The 24,383-nt window shown below is 42.6% G+C and overlaps 1 protein-coding gene across 8 annotated transcripts in view; it reads left to right on the forward strand.

The window, feature by feature from the left end:
• Nucleotides 1-1,448: 1,448 nt before the first annotated feature.
• Chka (choline kinase alpha) overlaps nt 1,449-24,383 on the forward strand; it is a 57,236-nt gene continuing 34,301 nt past the window's right edge. For 5 of the 8 annotated variants that reach the window (XR_013437383.1, XM_078045478.1, XM_078045479.1 and 2 more), the window contains exons 1-2: nt 1,449-1,922; nt 22,358-22,469. Coding sequence is in view for 7 of the 8 variants with exons in the window: in XM_078045478.1 (XP_077901604.1) it covers nt 1,585-1,922; nt 22,358-22,469 (450 nt within the window). In the remaining variant the exon portion in view is untranslated. The remainder of the gene's footprint in view (nt 1,923-22,357; nt 22,470-24,383) is intronic. The other 3 variants (XM_078045480.1, XM_078045481.1, XM_078045483.1) reach the window with 1 other exon arrangement.

A 24,383-nucleotide genomic window follows, 5' to 3' on the forward strand; every position in this document is an offset into this window, starting at 1 on the left:
CAGTGGCAGAGCATTTGCCTCACATGTATAAGGCCCTGGGTTTGATCTTCAGCACCACATAAAAGATATTGTGTCCATCTATAACTAAAAAATATATATTTTAAAAAGTCCTTTTCATTTGTGTCCTTTTGTTAAGATCATTTGTCTTGGATCAGGTTCAGACAAGTACATGCTTTTTTTTGAAGAGATATTTGTTTCCTGCAGACTGCGAAATCCCTGCAAAGAAGCCATTTCCTGTGCGCCTGGCCCTGGATTTCCTAAGCTCTTATTAACCAGGGAAACCTCTTGTCCCACCTCATATCCCACAACACAGGATCCGTGCTTTTTATATGATCTATATCCCACTTGCTTTCAGGAAGGATTGAGGTGGAGGGGCCAGAGAGACGGACAAGGGGCAGTATGTGGACAAACTGGAGCGGGGACCCTCGCCCCACCCCACCAGGGCAAAGGTGCTTTAGTCATGGTCACGCGGTCATCTCCTGCAGGAGGGCAGGTGACAGCGTCCACCAAGCCAGCAGCTCAGTGGCAAGCACCTTTGGCCAGAGTTCTAGGCGCCTGCGGCGGCCCCACAGACGGGAAGATAGACTTCCTGCCCTGGGCCTCTTGGCCTCGGCGTCCTCAGCACCACGGACAGGGAAACTGAGGCGAAGGTGCGAGGAGGGCGGGCCGAGGCAGAGGGCGGGTCGCCGCAGCAGTGCAAGTGTGCGGGCCGACTGCGGGCCTGGAACCGGTCACCTCTTCCCTCTTCGGGCCTCCGTTTCTGAACCGCGGATAGTAATACCTCCGGCCCCGAGTTGGACCGGGCGTGGACGCGCCTTGGCTGAGCCAGCGCTGGGAAATGTCATAAAACACACCCACGGCGCCCCAAGGTCACGCGGAAAGAGCAGCCTGCCTGCAGGCGTCAATTTCCTGCCTGCCCGGGCCAGGCCCCCTGCCTCCGAAATCACCGGCTTTCCAGGGGCCCAGGGAAAGTTTCGCTCCGGAGCCTCCCCCGGGGCCTCCCGGGCTCGGAGCCCTGTCGCCCCCGCTCGCGGCCCTGCCCGGCCCAGCGCGGCCCAGCCGGGCGAGCGTCCACGGGCCCCGCTCCCCTCTCCTCCCTCAGTGAGACCCCGGGCGCCCGGCTGCGCGCCTCGCCCCCCCCACGAGCCGGCCCCGCCCCGTCCCTGGCAGCCACAGCTTCGCGTAAGGGGAGGCGGCGTTTCAGCCAATCAGAGGGCGGCGTGGCGAGGGCGGCGGCGGTTGTGATGCGCAGGGGCGGCGCGCGACGGCCAATCAGCGGGGAGCGCGGGGGCGGGCTGTGACGCGGCGGCCCTCCTCGTGCGGCGCTGTATAGAGCGAGCGCCGCGGCCGGCAGCACCCGCCGCCAGCCGCCGTTGCCGCCGCCACTACCACCGCCACTACCACCGCTACCACTGCTGCCCCGCGCGCTCCAACCGCCGCCTGCCGCGCGCAGCCCCCGCCGGCCGACCGCCCCCAGAGAGCCCGCGAGAGACCCCGCCCGGCCCCAGGCGGGCGCCCGGCCGGACCCTGAGCCTCGCTCTCTCGCGCTGCGGCCGCCCGCGCCTCCTCGGCCGCCTGTCCGGCATGAAGACCAAGTTCTGCACCGGCAGCGAGGCGGAGCCTTCGCCGCTCGGGCTGCTGCTGAGCTGCGGCAGCGGCAGCGCGGCCCCGGCGCCCGGCTCGGGGCAGCCGCGCGACGCTGCCGACCAGCCGGAGCCCAAGCCGCTGGGCAGCCGGCAGACGCCGCTCGCGCTGCCCCCGCCGCCGCCGCCGCCGCCGCTGCCACTGCTGCCGCCGCTGCCGCCGGCCGCCGAGCAGCCGGATCCGCGCACGCGGCGCAAGGCCTACCTGTGGTGCAAGGAGTTCCTGCCCGGCGCCTGGCGGGGCCTCCGCGAGGAACAGTTCCACATCAGTGTCATCAGGTCGGTGCCCCGCCGCGCCGCGCCGGGCCGCGGTCAGGTGACGCGGGCGGGCCGTGGGCAGCGCGCCGGGTCCCCGGGCCGGCCGGGCCCTTCGCGGCGACGGGGCCGATGCGCACTGCGCGCCCGCGGAGCCCCTTTGCGGGTTTCACGGCCTTGAAGGGAGTCGAGGTGTTGTGGCTGGACTCAAAAAAAACCACTTGGTGACTTTTCTTGTCCCTCTTTGAAAGCCGTTTGGAGTGACGAAGGGGACTTGAAGTTGGGAGGCGTGGTTGCAAAAAATAAAAAGAAGAAAGATTTATCCCTTTGTTTTAAACTTAATAATATTTGACCTCAAATTTAAATCACTGAAGTACGTATCTGCAGATTTCGACTTAACAGAAAGGTATAGCTATGCCCTTGACTTCTGTGGCTGTTCTGCTCCCAGGCGACAAGCATTTAAACATTGAATATGGGTCCTTCTGTTTGGACCTTTAAAAAACCCGATCGCCTGTCTTCTGTTAGTTTTCTTTTCATTGGTTGACCAGGTTGAGTGAAAGTGTCTAGGAAGAAACTGGCTGGCTGGTTAGCACCCATAATCTCCAAATCCGTTTTTTTGAAAATATTTTTTAGTTGTTGATGGACTTTTATTTATTATATGTGGTGCTGAGAATTGAACCCGGTGCCTCACACATGCTAGGCAAGCACTTTTCCACTGAGCTACAACTCCAGCCCCTCCAAATCCAGTTTTATGGTTTGATTTATTTTCTGTGTCCACAGTCTTTCACCAGAGCCACTAATGCAGCAAAATGAAATCTTTGGACTTCACTTCCTCTTTGCCCTTCAGGCCCCACTTACAGATATGTTAATGAGCAAATAGTTAAAAGGCAGTTGGGAGGAAGTAGAGACAAGAACATTGAAGATGTTTACATCATTCCTGAATTTCTTAATGGCACTTCATTTATTTATTTTTTATTTTTTGATCCTGGGTATAGAATCCAGAAGGCTTTGCCACTGATCTACATCCCTGGGCCTTTTAAAATTTTGAGACAGGGTCTTGTTAAATTGTTTAGGGTCCTACTAAGTTGCTGTGGCTGGCATCAAATTTGCAGTCCTCTTGCCTCCCAGATTGCTGGGATTATAGCCCTGTGACACTGTCCTGGCTCTAATGGCACTTTAAAGAAAGAAGGAGGGGCTGGGAATGTAGCTCAGTGGTAGAGATCTTGCCAACCATGGGTGAGGTCTTAGCTCAGTCCCCAGCTCTTTGGGGGTGGGGGTGGGCATGGGAGTTCACTCCAAAACTTCAATCCTGTTAGACCTGACAATTCTCAACTAGACCAGGGGTACAGAGAATTTTAGGACATTTATTTTTATCCTGTAAAAACAAAACCTGGGGATGTGACTTGTCTGAGGTTTATCACAGACAAAGCCTGAATTGCAAGGTCTCTGGTGTCCCCCTCTTCTGCATCTTTACTCTCCCTGAGGCTTGTGGAAACATTTGGACACCCTGGATCCAGCCTTAAGACATTTCTGTGGTTCTCTCCAGGAAGTGCCACTGATCTGTTAAACCTTTCAGGCTTGCTCAAACCAGTCACTACAAAAGTATTGAGGATGTCTTGTAGCTTTTCTCTAGAAGTTAATAGTCTCAAAAACAGAGGACCTTTCTAAATAATGTAGCATGGGGTACACTGTCTCAGTTCTGTGTTCTGGAGAAGATGGTGGTTGTGGAATGACTTGCATAAGGTTAAAAGGTGATTTAGGATATGGGAAAGTGAGTGATGCCTAGCTTTAAAAAAGAAGGCTGGGGGATGTTATTCTGTGGTAGAGTAAGTGCTGAGTATGTGCAGGGCCCTGGGTTTAGTACTTCTCTTAAAAAAAAAGAAAAAAAGGCAACTAAGCTTAGGAAGAATGCGCTTGGTCAAAATTCAGTGGTCCTCCTTGGACAGTTGCATTTATTGTGGCTCCAGCTATTGTGTAAAAACACACTTTCCACTTTCCAATCCTTTTGAACTTGAGTGTGTGTGTGCTCTCGCTTGCTTGCTTGCGCTTATCTCTCAAGCTAGGAATTGAACCTAGGGGCACTTTACCACTGAGCCACATCCTCAGCCCTTTTTGTTTTTTGTTTGAGACAGGATTTCACTGTTTCTTAAGGTCTTGCTAAATTGGTGAGGTTGGCCTTGAATTTATAATCCTCTTGCCTTAGCCTTCAGAGTTGCTGGGTTTACAGGTGTGTGCCATCATGCCCAACTTGAGCTCCAACTTTGCTGAGTTCTAGTTCATTTTTAGTACTTTATCAGACCATACCACCTCAACTCCATTCAGCCTGTCCAAGATTTATCCCTTTGGGTCCTCCCTATCCCAAATGTACTTCTGCTTTCTCTGAATTATTAACATGGTAGTTCAAGTCCCAAGATCATTTCTAATTTTACACCATCCTGGAAATCTCTTCTTTAGCTGTGGAGGCCTGGGGAAGGCGATACCTGCCCACCCTTCTTGCTTAGACACTGTAACAGGAGGCACCAGTGATCTCTGTTTCACCCCCACTCTCCTTCTATAGCCTGTTGCCAGGTATTTCTCAAATATCATTGTTACTCCTGTGACTTCCTGTACCTAGGAAATAAAATCCAAACTTGTTTGCAAGGTCTCAACTTGGGCCCCAGATTACCTTTTTAGAGGGGTTCTTTTGTTTGTTGCCGTTTTAAAATCACCCCTTTCCCAAACTGCAGTGACCAACATGGAGCCAGCTCCACTGGACCCTGCATTTTCTGAATGAGCTTTGTGTCCTCAGTTACCAGGCCTTTCTTTGCTCCTTCCCTCTACTTGGCAGCTTTCCCCCTGGTTTCTGCTTTTAAAATTTCTCCTTCAAGGCCTAACTCTGAACCAGACAGAATTAATTGTTTTCTGTATTTTTTTGTTAGCACTTTAAACATATAGACCTTGATATGGCAGCACTTAACATGCTTGTATGTGTGCTTATTCATTCAGCTTTCATGTTGGATTGAATTCCTAGAGGGCAATTCGTGTTCATCTTTGTATCTCCAGCTCTAGAATTATGTCTGACACACAGTTGGCATTGCCTAAGTATTTGTAGTAATTGTCATTTCTTATTTGGTATTGGGGATAGAACTCGGGGACACTCAACCACTGAGCCACATCCCCAGATCTATTTTTGTATTTTATTTAGAGACAGGGTCTCACTAAATTGCTTAGTACCTCACTGTTGCTGAGGCTGGCTTTGAGCTTGAGATCCTCCTGTTTCAGCCTCCAGAGATAACAGGCTGGGATAACAGGCATGTGCACCACGCCCAGTAGTAATTGTCATTTTTAACCTCAATCGGCCTCTTTCCTGTGTGAGAAACAGGGTTCCTTATTATCAAATTATTGGTTGCCTGAGTGTCTTCAGTTATGAGAAGTAAAGGAAAAGTAAAAATTGTCAGATCATGAAAATTGTTATTAATGAATTGATCACTTAAAAATTCATCTGTGCCCAGACATCACAACTAAGACAACTTCTTATTATTTTTTTCCTTCACAGTGCTGGGGATTGAACCCACTGGACTCATAAGCTAGTCAGTAAGCTACATCCCCAGCCTCTCCTTGTTTATTAGATTAAGGACTTATTATTATCATTTTCATTGCTGATTGATAAAACACTTAAAATCATTTGTGAAATGAAGTTGCAAATCTTGCAAAAGGTGCAAGATTTCATGAAGTTTAATGAAAAAAAAGTTTGAGAACAGTTCAGAAGTTTTCATTCATATCTGTTGCTGCAGTACACCCTAAAAAGAAACCCCTAACAGAGAAAAGAAAATGAACAGGATAATACCAGAAGCCCTGCAAAACAGAATAATTTACATATCAAAAAACAGGACCTTGAGACTGGCAAAATTCCTTAGTTTTTTTTTTAGAACCAGGAATTGAATCAAGTAGTGTTTAACCATTGAACCACATCTCCAGCCCTTTTATTTTTTATTTTGGGACAGGGTCTCAGTAAGTTGTTTAGAGCCTAAAGCTACTTAGGCTGGCTTTGAACTTGCAGTCCTCCGGCCTTCAGCCTCCTGAGTCACTGAGATTACCACCACACCTGGCTCCTCAGATATTTTTGCCAACAATAATCAGTAAATATCAAATAGAGGATGAATTGTGTTTTATACTTATATCATAAAATTTTGGGGAAAATTTAAGCCCAAACTCCCTACTTGATTTTCTTTTCATTTTTTGGTATAAACATAGTTGTATAATCCAAGTTATATTAAATATAAAAACAAATAATTTTTAGCGTCATTTTGCAAGATAAAGTTTGAGCTGTACTGTTAATAAGGTTTATTGTGAAAATTTAGTTCTTTGGATGGATGACTTCATCCTTCTTCATCCTTCTTCTGGTCTTTTCTTTCTTTTTCTTCTTCTTTTTTTTTTTTTTTGTGTGTGTGCTAGAGACTGAACCCAGAGCCTCATGCATGCTAAGCATGCGTTTTCTCACTGAGCTATACCCCTAGCACTTCTTTAAAAAAAAAATTTTTTTTAAGAGAAATTTTAGGTTCATAGGAGAATTGAGCAGAAAATGCAAAGTTCCTACACATTCTCTGCTCCCCAAACCCCAGTGTGTGTAGCCTCCCCTATTATCATATCCTCCAGCAGTGTGGAATGCTTGTTAAAATTGATGAACCTATATTGATGCATTATGTAATATGTAAATTATTACTCAGAGCCTATAGTTTACATTAGGGTTTTTTCTTGGTATTTTATGTTCTATGGCGTTTTAAAATTTTGTTTTGTTTTTATTTGTACTGGAGATTGAACCCAAGGGTACTTACTACTTTACTAGTAAGCTACATCTCCAGTCCTTTTCAGTTTTTATTTTTGAGGCAAGGTCTTGCTAAGTTGCCCATGCTGTCCTTAAATTTTGGATCCTCCTGCCTCAGCCTCCTAAGTACCTGGAATTACAGGTGTGTGCCACTGCAGATGATGTTCTGTGGCTTTTTACAACTGTATAATGAGATGAATTTACCATTGTAGTATGATGCAGAATAGTTTCAGGACCTAAAACATCCTCTATACTGTCTGGTCGTTCCTCCTCTTCTCTTGACACCCTTCACCTGCCATCCCTTTAAAGGCCTAGTTTTGCCTTTCTCAGAACGCCACTGTTGGAATCAAGCATCCAGCCTTTTCAGGTTGGCTTCTTTAATAACATGTACATGCTTCCTTCATGTCTTTTCATGACTTAATAGTTTACTTTTTTTCTTTTTTAAATTCCTAGTGCTGAGTAATATCCATTGTATGATTGTACCAGTTTATCCATTCATCTATTTAAGGATATCTGGCCTGTTTCCAAGCTTTGGCAATTATGAATAAAGCAATTATACACATATATGTGCAGGTTTTTGGGGAGACATACTTTTTCAGTTCATTTGGGTAAATACCGAGGATTGTGATTGTTAGTTATATCCTCAAATTATGTTTGATTTTATAAAGAAACTGCCAACTTGTAAATTGCTTTCCAAGGTGGTGCTTCCATCTTGTGTTCCTACCAGCAGTGAGATTTCCTACTGCTCCCTGTCCTGGCAGCATTTGGTGGTGTCAGTGTTCTGAATTTTGGCCATTGGAATAGATGTGTGAGGGTTTTTTTTTTCTTTCTTTATGGTGCTGGGGATTGAATCTAGGATCTCTCACATGCTAGGCAGCAATTATACCTCTAAACTATATCCTGACCCTTTTTATTATTTTTATTTTGCGACAGGCTGACCAGAGTGGTCTTAAAATTTTGATCCTTCTGTCTTATAATCCAAGCTGCTCATTATGCTAAGTGTGTGTTGCTGTACCCAGCTAGTATCTTATTTTAGTTTGCAGTTCTCTGTTCTCTAATGATATGATGTTGAACATCTTTTCATACTTCTTATCTTCTTTGGTAAATCTGTACAGGTTTTTTGCGCTTTTGTTTATCACATTGTTTTATTATTTTTTTTAATACTTTTTTTTTTAAATTTATTTTTAGTTTTAGGTGAACACAGTACCTTCATTTTATTTATTTATTTTTTTATGTGGTGCTGAGGATCGAACCCAGGGCCTCAAACATGCTAGACAAGCATTCTACTGCTGAGCCACGCCCCCAGCCCAGATTGTTTTATTATTATTATTATTTTTGGTACCTGGACTGAGCCCAGGGGCACTTAACCACTGAGCCACATCTTCAGCCCTTTTTAGTTTTTAATTTTGAAACAGGGTCTTGTCAAGTTGTTTAGGGCCTCATTGCATTGCTGAGGCTGGCCTTGAACTTGTGATCCTCCTGCTTCAGCCTCCCAAGTCACTGGTAATCCCAGGTGTATGCTACCAAATCCATCCTGTTTTCTTATTGATGAGTTTTAAGAGTTCTTTTTAGGGCTGGAGTTGTGGCTCAGTGGTAGAGTGCTTGTCTAGCATGTGCAAGGCACTGGGTTTGAGTCTCAGCACCACATATAAATAAATAAAGGTTCATCAATAACTAATAAAAAATTTTTTAAAAAGAGTTCTTTCGGGGGCTGGGGAGGTGGCTCAAGCAGTAGTGCGCTCTCCTGGCATGCGTGAGGCCCATGTTCAATCCTCAGCACCATATACAAACAAAGATGTTGTGTCCGTCGAAAACTAAAAAATAAATATTAAAATTCTCTCTCTCAAAAAATAAAAAGAGTTCTTTGTAGATTTTGGATAGCAATTCTTTTTCAAATGTGTCTTTTGCAAGCATTTTTCCTATGTTTATGATTTGTCTTTTCATTCTCTTAACAGTGACATTTGTAGAGGAGAAGTTTTTAATTTTAAAGAACTTAACCCTAAAAGTTATTTCTTTCAATGAATCATGCCTTTTTTATGTAAATGCACTGGGGATTGAACCCAGGATTTATGCATTCTTAGCATGTGCTCTTCTACTAAACTATAGCCTCCACCTTGGATGGTGCCTTTAATGTTGTTTCTAAGAACTGCCACCAGGGAATATATTATCAAGGTAACTTGAACCCATGTTCCTGAGCCACGGTCATTCAGAATAAACTATTTTTTTTCCCCTTCAAAGCAGAGTTGTTACTGTCAGCGTCTGCAGTGTGATGACATGCTAATATCGAGAGAAGAATCTAGAACTTTCCAAGTGCCTTCCAAGTGATGAAATATATCAGTGCTCATTGCAGATCAGCACTCACAGATCAAATATCTGTAAAGGATGTCAGTGACAGGAAACTGACTTTGAACCTCAAGCTAACTGTTATGTTTCCTGAATAATTCCATTCTCATGGGGAGACCTATGTTACAGAATTTGATTTAATTATTATATTTTGAATTTCATCAATAAAAAGTGTGGACATTTATTTCCTGTCTTGTTATAAAAAAAAATCACTATAGCCAAGGTCATCTTAATTTTCTATGTTATTGTCTAGGACTTTTTTAGTTTTGCATTTTATATTTAGATTTATAACCCATCTTTTATATATATATATATATTTTTTTTTTTTTTTTAACAGAGGATGTGCTGTGTCTAGCTTTTTAAATTTTGCATGTGAATTTGTTGAAAAGACTATTTTGCTCCATTGTTTTGCCTTTGTGCCTTTGTCCAAGGGCTGGGCTATTTTTGAACTTTTTTTGTTCTATTGATCTACTTGTCCTCTTTTATTTTTTTTATTTATTTATGTATTTATTGTGAGGCTGGGGATTGAACCCAGGGCGTTGTGCTTGCAAGGCAGGCATTTTACCAACTGAGCTACATCCCAGTCCTAGCTATTCATTCTTTTGCTAGTACTGACTGTCTTGATTACCACGGCTTTATTAACAAGTCCTGAAGTTGGATAGTGTTATATTGTTGGCTGTTTTTTTTGTCTCTCCACATAAGCTTCAGAATCAGTTTGTTGGTATCCCCAGAATAACTCATTGGGATTTTTTTGGTGTGTATTCTGTTTTATTGTTTTGCAGCAGAATACTCAGCATCACATAATTTCAAATATTCAAAACAAAAGCAGTTCTTAAATACAAATGGGAGACATGATTCTTTTGTTGTAAGTAAATAGTTAATGCAACCTGAGTCCTACAAGTGTTTGGACTTGGTCTGCATAGTGAAATGGCCTTGCCTGTGGACCTGTAGTGACATTGTGATTCTCTCCCAGTAATCAGTACTTGGGATTGAGGTGCTAGTGGTGGAACGTGAGCACAATGAGCCTTCTCCAGCCCTCTACAGACCAAAATAAAGATGATTGGAATTTCTTGGAGGTCAGTGGTCTTTAAAGTTAAATGTTGTACATGATTCTCTCTTGATTCCCAACCTTCTGGGATTTTGTTGGAATTGTGTTGACACTACAGTTTTAGTTGGAAAGAACTGACATCTTGAAAATATCTCTCTCTCTCTATTTGTTTAGTTGTTCTTTGATATCTTTCATCAGAATCTTTATAGTTTTCCTCATGTAGACCTTGTACATAGTTCATTAGATTATATCTGAGTATTTCACTTTTGGGAGATGTTAATGTAATGTGTTTATAATTTCAAATTCTACTTGTTTGTTGCTAGTATATAGGAAAGCAGTTGACTATTATATAATAACCATGTAGCCTGCAGTTCTGCTGTAGTCTCTTATTAGTTCTTGGTTTTTTTGTCAGTTTTGTCTTCACCCCTCTGTATACTTTATTTCCTTTTGTTTTTTTTTCCCTCCACAGTATCAGGGATTGAATCTTGGGGCACTCTACCACTGAACTATATTCTCACCCCTTTATATATTTTATTTTGGGACAGGATCTCTTCAAGTTGCCGAGACTGACATCAAATTTGCTATCCTCCTACCTTAGCCTCTGGAGTAGCACGTACATCATACCTGCTTCCTTTTTTCTTTCATTTGTTTACTTTGTTGTACTGCTGGAGACAAATCCAGGGCCTCACACATGCTGGGCAAGTACTCTACCACTGCCATATATCTCCAGCCCCCTAATTTTTAAATTTTTGAATCAGGGTCTCTCTAGATTGCCCAGGCTGGCCTTGAAGTTGCTTTTCTCCTACCCTCAGTCTCCTGAGTGGCTGGGATTACAGGTGTGTAACATCATGCTTGGCTCCTTATTTTCTTTTTTTGTCATACTGCATTACTTAGGATTTCTAGTACAATATTGAAAAGGAGTGGTGAGAGGGGGTCGTCTTTGCTCTGTACTTGTTTTTAGTGGGAAAGTTGTGACCTTGCCACCAATAAATAGGATATTAGCTGTAGGTTTCTTATAGATGTTCTTTATCAAGTTGAATAAACTCCACTCCATTTCTTGTATTCTGAGAGTTTACTTTTTATCATGAATGGGTGTTGAATTTTGTCATACTGTTTTATTGCTGAACTTGGGTGCCTTACCAGTGAACTACTTCCTAAATAAGCCTCTCCCCCCTTTTAAATTTTGAGTTAGGATCTTGCTAAGTCGAGGCTGGCTTTGAACTTGCAATCCTGCTTCAGCCTCCCTAGTTGCTAGGATTACAAGTGTGTGCACCACCTCACCCAGTGTGTCAAATGCTTTCTTTTATCTATTGATACAGTTGATCAGTCTAAACTGAGAAACTACAGCATTGAAAATGGAATGATAGTTCAGAAGACATGGATTCAGATAGCTCTGGATCCATGTTCTGAGGAAGGCAGGAAAAGCAGGAGCTTACATGCTGGAAAGGAAAGGGGCTTCATTATTGTTAGAAGATAAAGACAAGAATGTATAAAAAGGATGGAAATTTCCATAAAACAGGAGTGTAGCTGGGAGGGTGAGTCAGGAGGATCCCAAGTTTGAGGCTAGCTTGGGCAACTTAGCAAGACTCGGTCTCAAAAAATAAAAATGCCTGGCGATGTGGCTCAGTGGTAAAGCGCCCCTGGGTTCTGGCCCCAGGATAAAAAACAAACAAATGTTCTGGAACCTCTTGATATGCTTCTTGGGCACAATGTAATCTGTGGTAGTTAAGGTGCTTTTAGATGGACTGGGGACATAGCTCAGTTGGTAGAGTGCTTGCCTCACATGCACAAGACCCTGTGCTCAATCCCCAGTAGCATAAAACAAACAAAAAAAGGTATTCCAGATGCCTCCTGAAGTCAAAGGGGGGAGAGAGGTAACCCAAGTTTACACCCAGGCCACTGTGGACTCTAGCATGTGTTCTGCTTCCTTAGTGGCCTCTAACTCCGTTTTGAGAAGCACTTTCAGTGTTGCTTTCATGGTGATTTTCCTTTTGTTTCTAAAGTATGATCATGTGTTTTTTTTTTCTTTTTTCTTTTTTCTGATGGTGCTGGGGATCGAACTTAGGGCCTTATGCATGCAAGGCAAGCACTTACCAACTGAGCTACATCCCCAGCCCCAGTGATTTTTCTTCTTTAGCTTGTTGATGTGATAAGTTGTGTTAATTGATTTTTGAATGTTGAACCTGAATTCCTATTATTAGGGCTCAGCCTTTTGGTGAACTTTGCCCTTAGCACCCTTAGCCAGTATACTTGCCAAGCTTGGTATCGACTCCCTTTAGGTGGGGCAGATGACCAGAGGGACAGGAATAGTATATTCCCTTCTCCTAGGATAGGTTAGGCTCTGAGAAAACTCCAGCTGACGAGGCTCTGTCAAAACTGCTTCTCCTGAGGGCAGACGGGATTTGTTAAGGAGAGGGGAATGCTGCTGTGTATTTTAAGATGGTTTCTTTCCCCACTGGTCTGCCAGAAGCATGAAGGGATTTTTATTTTTTGGTTCCGAGGATTGACCCAGGGGCACTTTACCACTGAGCTACAGCTACTTCTCCAGCCCCTTTTATTTTTTGAGATAGGGCCTCACTAAGTTGCTGATGCTGGCTTTGACCTCATCATCCTCCGGCATCAGCCTCCCAAAGCCACTGGGATTACAGGCTTGCACCACCCATGCCTGCTCCCCTTTTATTTTTATTTTGAAACAGGGTTTCACTAAGTTGCTGAGGTTGGCCTCGAACTTGCAGTCCTCCTGCCTCAGCCTCCCACATTGCTGGGGTTATAGGCGTGTGCCTTCTTACCCAGTTATGAAGGGATTTTTTTAGTCTCCAATCACTGTGAGGACCTGGTAGAGAGTTCATGAATAATTGTGGAGACCCACTATATGATGGTCCCCTGAAGTTTCTTTTTTTCTTCTTCCAGAGCAGAGGATTGAACTCTGCCTTGTGCCTAGAGATGTGCTCTGCCATTGAGCAAATCCCTACCCATTCCCTTGATGCAACTGAGTTGTCAGTACTGAGCCCCCAGCAGTTTGTCAGTTATTGAGCAGGTCTTCCTGCCCCACACTGCTTCCCTTTGAGGTTTCTGCTCTGGTGAGTGCGGTTCTGGGTCTCCACCTGCCTGTGCAGTTTTAGGGGAGGAGTGTGCCTCATGACTTACTTCACTGATGGATCTGAGAAGAATAATTGACTTTTTGAGTTTGGTCTGTTTTTGTGTGTTTAGATTGGGCAGCCCTTTCCAAGCTTATGTGCCAGAATGGAAACCAGAGGTTTATGCAGCTCATTAGTTTTTTTTTTTTTTTTTGAGAGAGAGAGAGAGAGAGAGAGAGAGAGAGAGAGAGAGAGAGGGAGAGAGAGAATTTATTTATTTATTTATTGGCGGACACAACATCTTTGTTGATATGTGGTGCTGAGGATCGAACCTGGGCCGCACGCATGCCAGGCGAGCGCGCTACCGCTTGAGCCACATCCCCAGCCCCCAGCTCATTAGTTTTTACTTTTATTTTTTCAGTCCTAGGGATTGAACACAGGGCCTCCCAGGCGTGCTGGACTCTGAGCTGCCCTCCAGCCTGAGTGGTATTTTACTACTACTCTCCATGGGGTCGCAGGCATTGCTCTCGTCCAGTGTGTTCCCTTTACTTTGCCTACACTGGCCGTGGCTCTCAGCCTTGTCCAGCTGCACTGGTACCTGGTTCTCCTGTTTTTCCTCCAGTGGAGCGGGCAGCCAGAACACTCCAGGGAAAGCCTGTATCTCTGGCTTTCCACAGAGAGATGGTAATCTCCAGGTCTTTCCCAACACATCCACACTCCAGTGTGCTTAGTGCTCCTTTTGTTGAGCTTTAGTAAAGCATTTAGAAAGTAAGGACTGGGAGGTCAGAAGGCTAGAGGGTGTGCCTGGGGCACTTTGTGAGGAAGTGAGAGTGTTCCCTAACTGGAAAGGTGGCAGGACCTTTTAAGAGGGGAATGTGCCAGAGGCTGGCTGCATTCCCTGGAGGTGAAGCATAGTGACTTGAAATTTTAGAAACTGGTTCTGGGAATGGCCTGGGAGGGGGAGGGGGAGAACTTAGTGGGGAGAGAGCTGAGAAGCTGGGAGACTTACATTTGAGAAGGAGTGAAAGGAGGAAAGAATTTGAAAGGTAGGGAAAGGCCTAGGCTTTGGAGCTAAAGAAGATTTTGAGCTGGGTGAGATAGAGTCACTACTGTTAGGTGAAATTGGCTAATCAAGAGGAAGACATTATTTTGAATAGAGGTCAGAAAAAGGAGTTGAAAGTCAGTGTAGAGAATATGTTGGTCTTCCAATTTGGGGGTCACAGAGTTATTAAAAATCAGTTTTCAGGGCTGGGGACATAGCTCAGTTGGTAGAGTGCTTGTCTCGCATGCACAAGATGGGTTCAATCCCCAGTACCACTCCCCCTCCAAAAAAAAAAATAAATAAATAAGTTTTCAGTTGGGCATGGTGGCACACGCCTGTAACCCAGCAACTCCAGAGGTTGAGGCAGGAGAATCATGAGTTCAAAGCCAGCCTCAGCAACTCAGTTGAGGCTTAAGCAACTCAGTGAGACCCTATCTCTAGATAAATACAAAAAAGGGCTGGGGATGAGGCTCAGTGGTTAAGTGTCCTTGGATTCAATCCCGGTCAATCCCGGCACCTCCCGCCCCTGCTCCCCGCAAATCTGTTTTCAAATTGAAGTGATTTTGGATTTTTCTTTTGGTAGTTGGGGATGGACCCCTGGGCCACTTTACTGAGATACCTCCCCAGCCCTTTTTATTTTGAGGTAGGGTCTCCCTAAGTTGCCCAGCATGCCCTCAAACTTGCAATCCTCCTACCTCAGCCTCTCATGATTGGACAGTTTTGATTGTCGTGGTGGTACAGCTAGCATCTAGTGGGCAGAGGGCAAAGAGACACTGACTAAACATCCTACAGTGCACAGGGCACCTGCCTCTTCCCTCTGCCTCCACCCTGTGCCAGCTGTGTGGGGGCTGCGCCTCCCTGGAGTAGAGGGCTCATGTCTGAGCTTTACTGTCTCCTCTGCAGCTTCTCTGAGATTAACCTTTGCTTTGGGATTGGTGCTGATGATGAGCAGTTCACATTATCTCCCGGAATCCTCACAAAGACCTCTGTTAGATACTGCTGTATTATTTTGTGGTGAGAAAACAGGCTTAGGGGCATTGAGTAACTTGACCAAGGTCACATGGTTCCTTGTGGAGCCAGCAGTCCCCCTGGGCTGGATGTCACAGCCTGTTCTTTGCACTGTGCCTCAGGCTCTGTGTGCAGAGAGTTGGGGGTTGGGATGCCTGTTCTTGATTACTGCCTATAGAAACTGTCATTTTACTGCACTCCCCCTAACCCCAGCCATGGTTATTTCAAGTTGAGTTTTAGATGGTTGGAAGAAATTTTTAAAAAAATACACTTTTTTCCTTGTGCTTTAAATTCAGTATTTAAATTTGGTATTAGGCTGGCTTAAGCTTCATTTTTCCTCTGAGAAACTAGTTATGTTGTCTTTTTTCTTTCAGTGATGCTCTTGAAACTCTCAAGCTGCCTCTGTCTTCTCCCCTATCAGGCCCCCAGCCTTGCTGATTGACTGTTGGTCTCCTGGATGCCATGGGACTTGTGGACAGTTTGCAGGGGTTTGGTGACTTTTTGCTTTAAAAAAGTTTTTTAGATATAGACCAAGTAACTTCCTATTTTAATTTAGCAGATAAATTTTGTGTTTGTGCCTGAGGATTGAACCTAGCCAGGGCCTTGCATATTGCCAGGCAACTGCTCTACTACTGAGCTATACCTCCAGCCCCAATAGATGAAAATATTTTTGTTGAAGGTTTTTGTGGAGAAAACAGTTGCTTAGGTTTATTATCTGCCAGAGCATTGAGCTGACTCACTTGCAATTGAGTCCTTTTACAAATGATAAAAAAAATATACAGATGGGGGGCTGGGGATATAGCTCACATGGCAAGCACAAGCCTGGGTTCGATCCCCAGCACTCCCCCTCAGTATAAATAAATAAATAAATAAATACATGCGTAGAGAGGTGTATAGAATGACGTATTTCAAGACTTTGGATCAGTCACTAGGTAGTTGTATCACATGGATTTTTTTCTGCTTAGAATGCTGTAACAGAAATTAAGTGACCTCTATAGACCTGCCAAGCCTACAAATAGCGGATACATTGGAGAAGCTATTTGAATATATTTTACTAAAATAAAGATTGTTTTATATTGTAAATCATCATTGAATAAAGTGATTTTACCCTAAAATCTTTTTTTGGCAGAACTAGGGATTGGACCTAGAGGTGCTGAACTGAAACCTTAGCCCTTTTTATTTTTTATTTTGAGACCAGATCTTACCAAGTTGCTGAGACTGGCCTCAAACTTGCCATTCTCCTCTCTTAGCCTTCCAAGTAGACAAATTGAGTTCTTAAAAACCTTGGATGTGATCTACACAAGTGTCCAAGTTAACACTGAATTCTTATCAGCTTTCATATGCTATGGGTGAGGTATGTCTTAAAGTGGGTCACATATTGCAGGTAAATTACATCTACAAGACTATTAAGCTTTATTCTTGGGGTTTTGATGACATTATTGACTCATATTTGACTTGGGTTTTATACCCAGAGTATGAACTTTTTAGAATATAGTTTTCATAGCCAACCTGATGAGAATGCTTAGTGTTTGCTATAGCTGGTACATAGTTGGAAGGATTTGCAAAGCTGCCTTTGACTTTGTGTGCTCTGGATCCAAGCTAACACCTTGAACCTACAGCATAGTGGCTAGAGAGGGATGATGAGTTAGGAGCTGTGTTATGCTGTCCCACCCTCAAGGAATTTTGGAAGTGGTAAATAGAAGGATAGTTTTTACAGCTGCCAGTGCCATCACCACCTTTCCTTTCCCACATGACAGTTGGTTTTTATTGTCTGTGTGTCAGTGGGGAGCAGTCCCCACCACAGGCTCCCAGATACTGCCTCTGAAGTCAGATGAAGTGGGAATGGTGAAGCCTGGCAAGCGATGGCTAAATGTTAAAGATACTTTCTTGAAGGGTAACAAATGACCTAATAGCAAACTAAGAGGAACATAATGATTTTTTTCACCTTTCCAGTTTCAGGACATTATGGGTTCACCCTTAGGGTAGATAGCGTGGTTCATTTGAAAAGGATTGAGCTGTTTGGCTCAGTGAAAAGGTTGCAGGGAAAGACAAGTCGGGGCAAACAAAACAACCTGCTCGGTGTAGGACTTTCTCGTGTAGGACTTTCTCGGAATTTGAAGGAGGGAAAAGCCACCAAGGGGCAAATTCGTCCTTGTTATTGTGTGTCATGTGACTAAGGGACATTTTGGCCTTTTAGATGGTTCAAAAAGGAAGTCTGGGAGGGAAAAGGAGTCCTAGGTATAAACGTCTGGGAAAGTACCCAGAATGTTATCTGTCAGGTGACTAGAGGAGAAGGATGTTTGAGAAAAGGTTTAATTAACTAGCGCCCAATTCATGGGAATTTTTCTATATTCTTTAAGAAAAGTGTAAAATAAGAAAAATCAAGATTATTATAAAAGTTAAAAAAGTTTTCTGTTATGCTTTGGAATCAGTTCAATTCTGAGTTCTTCTATGTCTCTTCTCTCCAATACCGTACAACAATATTTCGTGTTCAAAATGACAACCCAAGACCAGTAAAGACCTTGAATTATTAATACCTGCCATGCTTACCAGATTGAATGCAAGGCAGGAAGCAGGGGGTGGGGGGGAGACTTATGAAGAGAATTTAGATTTTCAAGAATATATTTCTTTTTTGCTTTTTTTGTGGCATTGGGGAATCAAATCCAAGATCTCACATATGTTAGGCAAATGCTCTGCCACTGAGCTGCTCCTAAACATATTTATTTGTTGGCCTCCAGTTGTTGTAGAGTAGAATGGTGCTTACTATAAACCTTCTTGATAATTAAGGAAATTCAGCCAAGTGTTAGTTAGACATCTTCCTATTACTGCAACAGAATACCCGAGACAGCTAACTTATAAAGAGAAAGGATTTATTTTGGCTCACAGTTTTAGAAGTTTCATTTCAAGATCAACAGATTCATCACTTTGGGCCTGTCATGAGGGGCTGGATGACAGGGTGGGGAGCCACGGCAAAGTGGACTGCTCACCTGTGGCCAGGAAGCAAAAGAGAGGAACAGACCAGTGTCCCAAGTCCCCTTTAGGGGCATACCCCCAATGACCAAGGACCTCCTGTAAGATCCCACTTTCTAAAGGTCCTCAGCTCCTCCTGGTAGTACTACCCTGGGGACCAAGTCTTTAACATATGGACCTTTGGAGGATATTCACCAAATTAGCTTATTCACTGTGTGCATTTTAATTATGAAGTGATGACAAAGGACAGTTGGAAAAACAAGGTCTATTTTTATTTGTTTGGTGTTTATTTATTTATTTTAGTTGTAGATGGACACAATACTTTTAATTTATTTGTTTATTTTTATGTGGTATTTTAGCCCCACATGCTAGACAAGTGCTCTGCCACTGAGCCACAAACATTTGTCTTGAAAACTTCTAAAAGATAATGAGTTACTTTTACAGAAGGGTATCCTAGAAAATAAGCCTTTCTCCCACTTGACCTTCAGCATCTCTAGAGGCAGGCATTGTTAGTATTAAGTGTTCTTCCAGGGAGATCTTGGGTATGCATTCGCATGTGAGTATGTTCATTCTTTCACAAATAATCAGGAGCCTGCCATGTTTTGGGCACTGTACAGGAGGTAAGAATATGTAGCCCCCCCAATCTTCTTAGTACTTTCAATAGATTATTTTTTGTTTTGCATTTCAAGGAATGCTGAAGATGTTAGAGATTGTTTCATATTTGTATTCAGCATACTATGCATAATGAACTATCTGCAATCATTCATTAATTTCTGCAATGATGGGGATTGAATCCAGGGCCTCCTGCATGCTAGGCAAGCACTTTACACTGAGCTACATCCCAACTACTAGAAGTGAATTTTTTTTGGGGGGGGGGAAGGAGTGAATTCTTTTTTTTTTTTTAAAGAGAGAGAGAATTTTTTAATATTTATTTTTTAGTTTTCGGTGGACACAACATCTTTGTATGTGGTGCTGAGGATCGAACCTGGGCCGCACGCATGCCAGGCGAGCGCGCTACCGCTTGAGCCACATCCCCAGCCCAGGAGTGAATTCTTGATTAGCATATGTATCTTTTTTTTTTTTTTTTGTACTAGGGATTGAACTCAGGAACACTCAACCACTGAGCCACATCCCCAGCCCTATTTTGTATTTTGTTTTGAGACACGGTCTCTCTTGCCATTGCTGAGGCTGGCTTTGAGTTTGTGATCCTCTTGCCTCAGAATTTGTGACCCTCTTGCTTCAGCCTCCCGAGCCGCTGGAATTTCAGGTGTGCACAATACTCGGTGATCCTGAGGGATACCAGTGGGCACTTCCTGTCCTTTTATTTTTACTGTCATGGATTGTTTATGTGTGTTGAATGTGAAGTAAATGTGTCATTTTCACTTTGATATTTTGCATGAACATCTTATGCCTCCTTTATTTAATTATGACTTATATTATTGTAAAGCTGTTATGTATGATAACAAATTTGGTTTCACAAATTTTGATGTCCTTGAGAGCACCTAGGAGTATATTTCTGACAAATTATATATAGCAAATTGGGCTCTTATATTTTTACGATCTCTTCTTGGCCTTTCTTCTTACCAGATCTTCTTGTTCCCAGTGATATTATTTGACACATTAATCATTGGCTTTTTTCTAAGGAGTTTCTCATTGTGGTGAGGTCATTGGTGCCAGTGACCTTGATTCATTTATTTGGACAATAATCCATAGCTTTTTCACTAAAGCCTGTTGAGCAGCAGACTGCAGGTAACACTGTAGATGAAGGATTTCCAAGTTGTGAGCTTGTTTCTGGCCAAGCTAGCTCGACTGCCTTCTGTAGGCCTACGGGGACAGACTTTGAATCAAGTCCACAGTTTGGAACAGTAGTTCATCTGTTTGCTCTGGCATTATTTGAGCTTTCAAGAGTGTGTGACAGGAAGAAAAACCAGGGCTTTTAACTCTGTTGTAATGCCTGTCCTGTTGCTTGGTAGCCAGAAACCCATGTTGGCTGTGGCTGGACCTGCGTGTGGGTTCTGATGAGCCCTGTGGAGGAGGTGCTCCCTGAGGGTAAGCAGAAAAGGGTGAGGCTGCTCTGGGCCTGTTTCCTGCTGGCTCTGGAAACAGGGAACCTTGGGTTCCCTGTTCTTTCTGATCTTGTTAACTAAGGACCAACTTAATTTGTCTTCTGGGAAAATAGGTCCTTACTCAATCATTCTTAGACACTTAATGATTGTTTTAAGTAAGCCATTGGGAAACTACTTAAATATGGCTTTTTTAAATCCAAGGGGAATTGCCTAGAAACATATTCAGGTTTTTTAGTTGCTTAAGAAAAAAATCGTAGGAAAAAAGATCATTGCTTTTTTCTTTTTTAAAAACAGCTTAATGGGGCTGGGGTTGTGGCTCAGTGGTAGAGAGGTTGCCTAGCTTGTGTGGTGCACTGGGTTCCATCCTTACTAACACATATAAATAAATAAAATAAAGGCCCATCAATAACTAAAAAAAAAATTAAAAAATACAGCTTTATTGAGTTAACATATTTCACGTACTGTACCATTTAAATTTACCTATTTGAAGTGGTTTTTAGTGTAGTCACAGGTCCATGCAACTGTCAACAAGGTGAACTTTAGAACATTTTCATCATAGCACAAAGAAACCCCACCCCTTCACCCTGCCTTCTACCCCAATCTCTAAATGTTTTTAAGGTTCATCCATGCAGCATGTATTATATGACATGTTTTTAAGATTGCTCATATAAAATGTTCTAATACTTAATTTGTTGTTTTGAAGAGATGGGGTTCTTGCTGTGTTGCCCAGGCTGGCCTCAAAACTCATAGCCTCAAGCTATCTTCGTGCCTCAGTCTCCCAAGTTGTTGGGACTGTAGCCACATACAAGTGCTCCCTGCTCTTTATTCTTTCTTAAATTTGGTAAAGTAGACAGCATAAAATCTACATTTTTTAAGTGTATAGTTGAGTGGAATTAAGTACATGCACTTGAGCAGTCACTACCATCAACATCCATCTCCAGAACCCAGAGGATGAAGGGTTCTGGAGATGGATGTTGGTGGTGGTGACTGCTCAATGAGCATGTACTTAATTCTGTCCCCAGTAAACATTAACTAACCCTGTTCCCCCAGTCACCCTTATTCTTTAAATCCATTAACTCAGCATCTGTTTCTAGTTTCCTGGGGTACGATGTACATTCTTTTGACCTCTAGCCATAACCTTAATTTTAGCCATGTAAAACCTATTTTCGGACTTATGGACTCTAGAATTATAAACTAGAAATTTGTGTTCAGTTTCTGTCTCTTTCTTGAAGGCAGGGACTCACATATGTTTGGTTTGTTACTCTTGCTTCCATCATAGTGCTTTGCTTAAGTAGTATTCCTAAGATTTATTGGTTAGGTAAGAAAAGGGTATAATGAAGTCCACTACAATTGAAGAGCCTTTTATCAGTAATTCTTAATCGTATAGTATTTTGTATATCACTTATCTTAGGAACTAACTTTCCTCTATAGCTGATCATTTCCCACCCAGGCAGATGATTTGCTCCAAGGCTCTAGCTTGCTTTTGACTTTGGTAATCAGGCATGAATCTAACTATAGGGTATTGGGGTCCCATTTCTTTGGAAAGCCCCAGTTTGTATTGCAAGTTTTTTTTTTTTTTTTCTCTTTCAGTGCTGGGGATAGAATAAGGGCCTCATGCATACCAGGCAAGTGCTGAGTCACATCCTCAGCCCAACATTGCAAAGACATTTGACAAGGCTGTTGCCTTAGAGAGGAAGGGCCCAGCATTTTAATCTTGTGATTATGGAAATAAAAATGAAAATCTTGGATTCTAGAAGAATATGATCTTGTAGAGAGGGATACCTCTGGGATATTCCTCCATCCCGAGTGCTGAGGAGGTTCCTCTTTGGCCCTAGGTACACACTGGCAATTTTTTAAAAGCCTCTACCCAAGTTTACTGTAGAAAAGCAGATTGGGAATTTGCCCATTTTTAGTGTGGTTTGTGGACTTAATCTGAAAGCTATAAATTCACCAGTCCTGTTCCTTCCAAGTGTTCTGAGAGGGTGGTCAGGATGCCACAAGCGCAGTTCCTGTGTGGGCTGATTTTTCATCTGTATTCTTCCAAGAGTGACTTTGCTCACCTTCACAGTGTGGATGTTTACTGTCCTCTGATTTCTGACAGAGGTGGCCTCAGCAACATGCTGTTCCAGTGCTCCTTACCCGACACCATGGCCACGGTTGGCGACGAGCCTCGAAAAGTGCTCCTGCGGCTGTATGGGGCGATTCTGCAGATGGTGAGTGTGGGAGCGTGGGCGGGGCCTCTGGACGCTTCAATCCTCTTTCTAGAGATGTTAATGGTGCACTATAGACTTTTAAGTATGTTGCTTTTATTTTAGTTGGTCTGTGTGACTTGGTTTATTGTTTACATCGTAAGTTAATTCTTGTTTTTATCTAATTTATTAGTCAAACAGATATTCTCAGTGTTATATCTAGAAAATATATGTTGGTGAAACCTTTAAAAAGTGCTGATGTTTCTTGGATTTTCTACACTGAAATTTTCAACTCAGATTGTAAAATTCTAAGTGGAGAAGGTATGGTTTTTATACCAAGATCAAAAAAATTTTCTTATAATTATGTATAATTAAGATGTCAAAACATTTTTAAAAAGATTTTGGAGAATAGTCTCAGTTAACAAAGTATGATCTCAGTGAAGCTGAATTTATTAACTACTTCTCTGAGATTTCTTTAAAACTTTGAATGATAGATTTATAATCTCCCTAAATTTTTATGTTAGTCAAATTTAGTTTTCATGTAAGTTGAATTGTCTTATCCAGTTAGAGGATATTTCAAATGCCCAGACCTTTTTGTTTTTGCTATTTCACTAACCACATGTGGAAAGAAACGTTAGGTTGCTGTATTTCTATGATAGGATTTTGATACCCATTGTGATCTTCGAAAAGATCCATTTTTATCTTCAGAACAGAATAGTTTTTTGACTAAAATTTTTAAAAGACCAGTCTTTTCAACTCAACCTAAAAAAACCAGATTTTATCTGTGATATTTGATTATATATATTATATACTTAGTAAAGTTAAAATTCACAATCTAGATGTTAATTTGTTAAAAATTGTCATAATGTGAATGAGTCCTTTCATTGGATACTTTGTCCTTGACTCTGTCTAGCTGGGAAAGTGGTTAATGTCTAAAAGTACTAGGAACAAGTTAGCCTCTTTGGAGGTACACAGCTGCTCCTTGCATACCTCAGAACATCTTCGGTCCAAAACTAGTATGCAGCAGGAGCCACAGCTGGAGCCACCTTAAAACACTGACCCTCCATTGAAGATCTTAAGGAGCAAAATCCTGGTGTCTATTGTGTAGCCTGCTTTTTAATTTAATTCAAATTGCAGTTGATTATAGAGCCATTTTCCAAGTAATTGATGTCCTTTAGCTCTGTTAATGTTAAAAGACTTAATGAAATCAGTCTTATTAGAATTTTTCAAGGACTGTATACATTCTGTAATAAGTCCCATTTCTGTTCTTCTGTATATTTTGCATTTAAGCAATGCTTTTAAAATACTTTAAAAAGTAGCTGCTGAGCTCAGTTTGGTGGATCATGCCTGTAATCTCAGCTACTTGGAGGATTACAAATTCAAGGTCAGCCTGGGCAATTTAGTGAGAGCCTGTCTTAGAATAGAAAGGTTTGGGGTTATATAGCTCAGTGATAGAGCACCCGGGCTTCAGTTCCCAGTACCATAAATAAATAAATAAATAGCTGCTGAAATTGCATGTGATATAAGATTGTTTAAATCTGATAAGACTTTCATTCCTATTTATATCTTAAATAAAAGCCTTTTAAATGTGCACAGTGTGCTCTTCCATGTATAAACTGAGAGTCAAGTTCTCTGATCTAGAGCACCGCTGAAATGATGGAAGCTATGGAATGTTCTGTATCTGTGTTGTCCAGTGTGCTTGTTACTAGCCATATGTCACTACGAAACACTGAAATATGGCAAGTGTGGCCCCTGAGTTCAATTTTAAATTTTATTTGATTTTAATTAAGTTGAAATAGTCACATGTGGTTGACTATTACCATATTGGACAACCCAGCTCTGGAATGGGCTGGGTTACTACTATATGAGTGACGCTGTAAAAGCCAGCTGCAGCTTGGCAGTTAGCCTTTCCCCTAATAAAGATTCACTAGCAGTCGT

Source organism: Ictidomys tridecemlineatus, chromosome 4, assembly GCF_052094955.1.
Source record: "Ictidomys tridecemlineatus isolate mIctTri1 chromosome 4, mIctTri1.hap1, whole genome shotgun sequence".
In the NCBI taxonomy this organism is placed as follows: Eukaryota; Metazoa; Chordata; class Mammalia; order Rodentia; family Sciuridae; genus Ictidomys; species Ictidomys tridecemlineatus.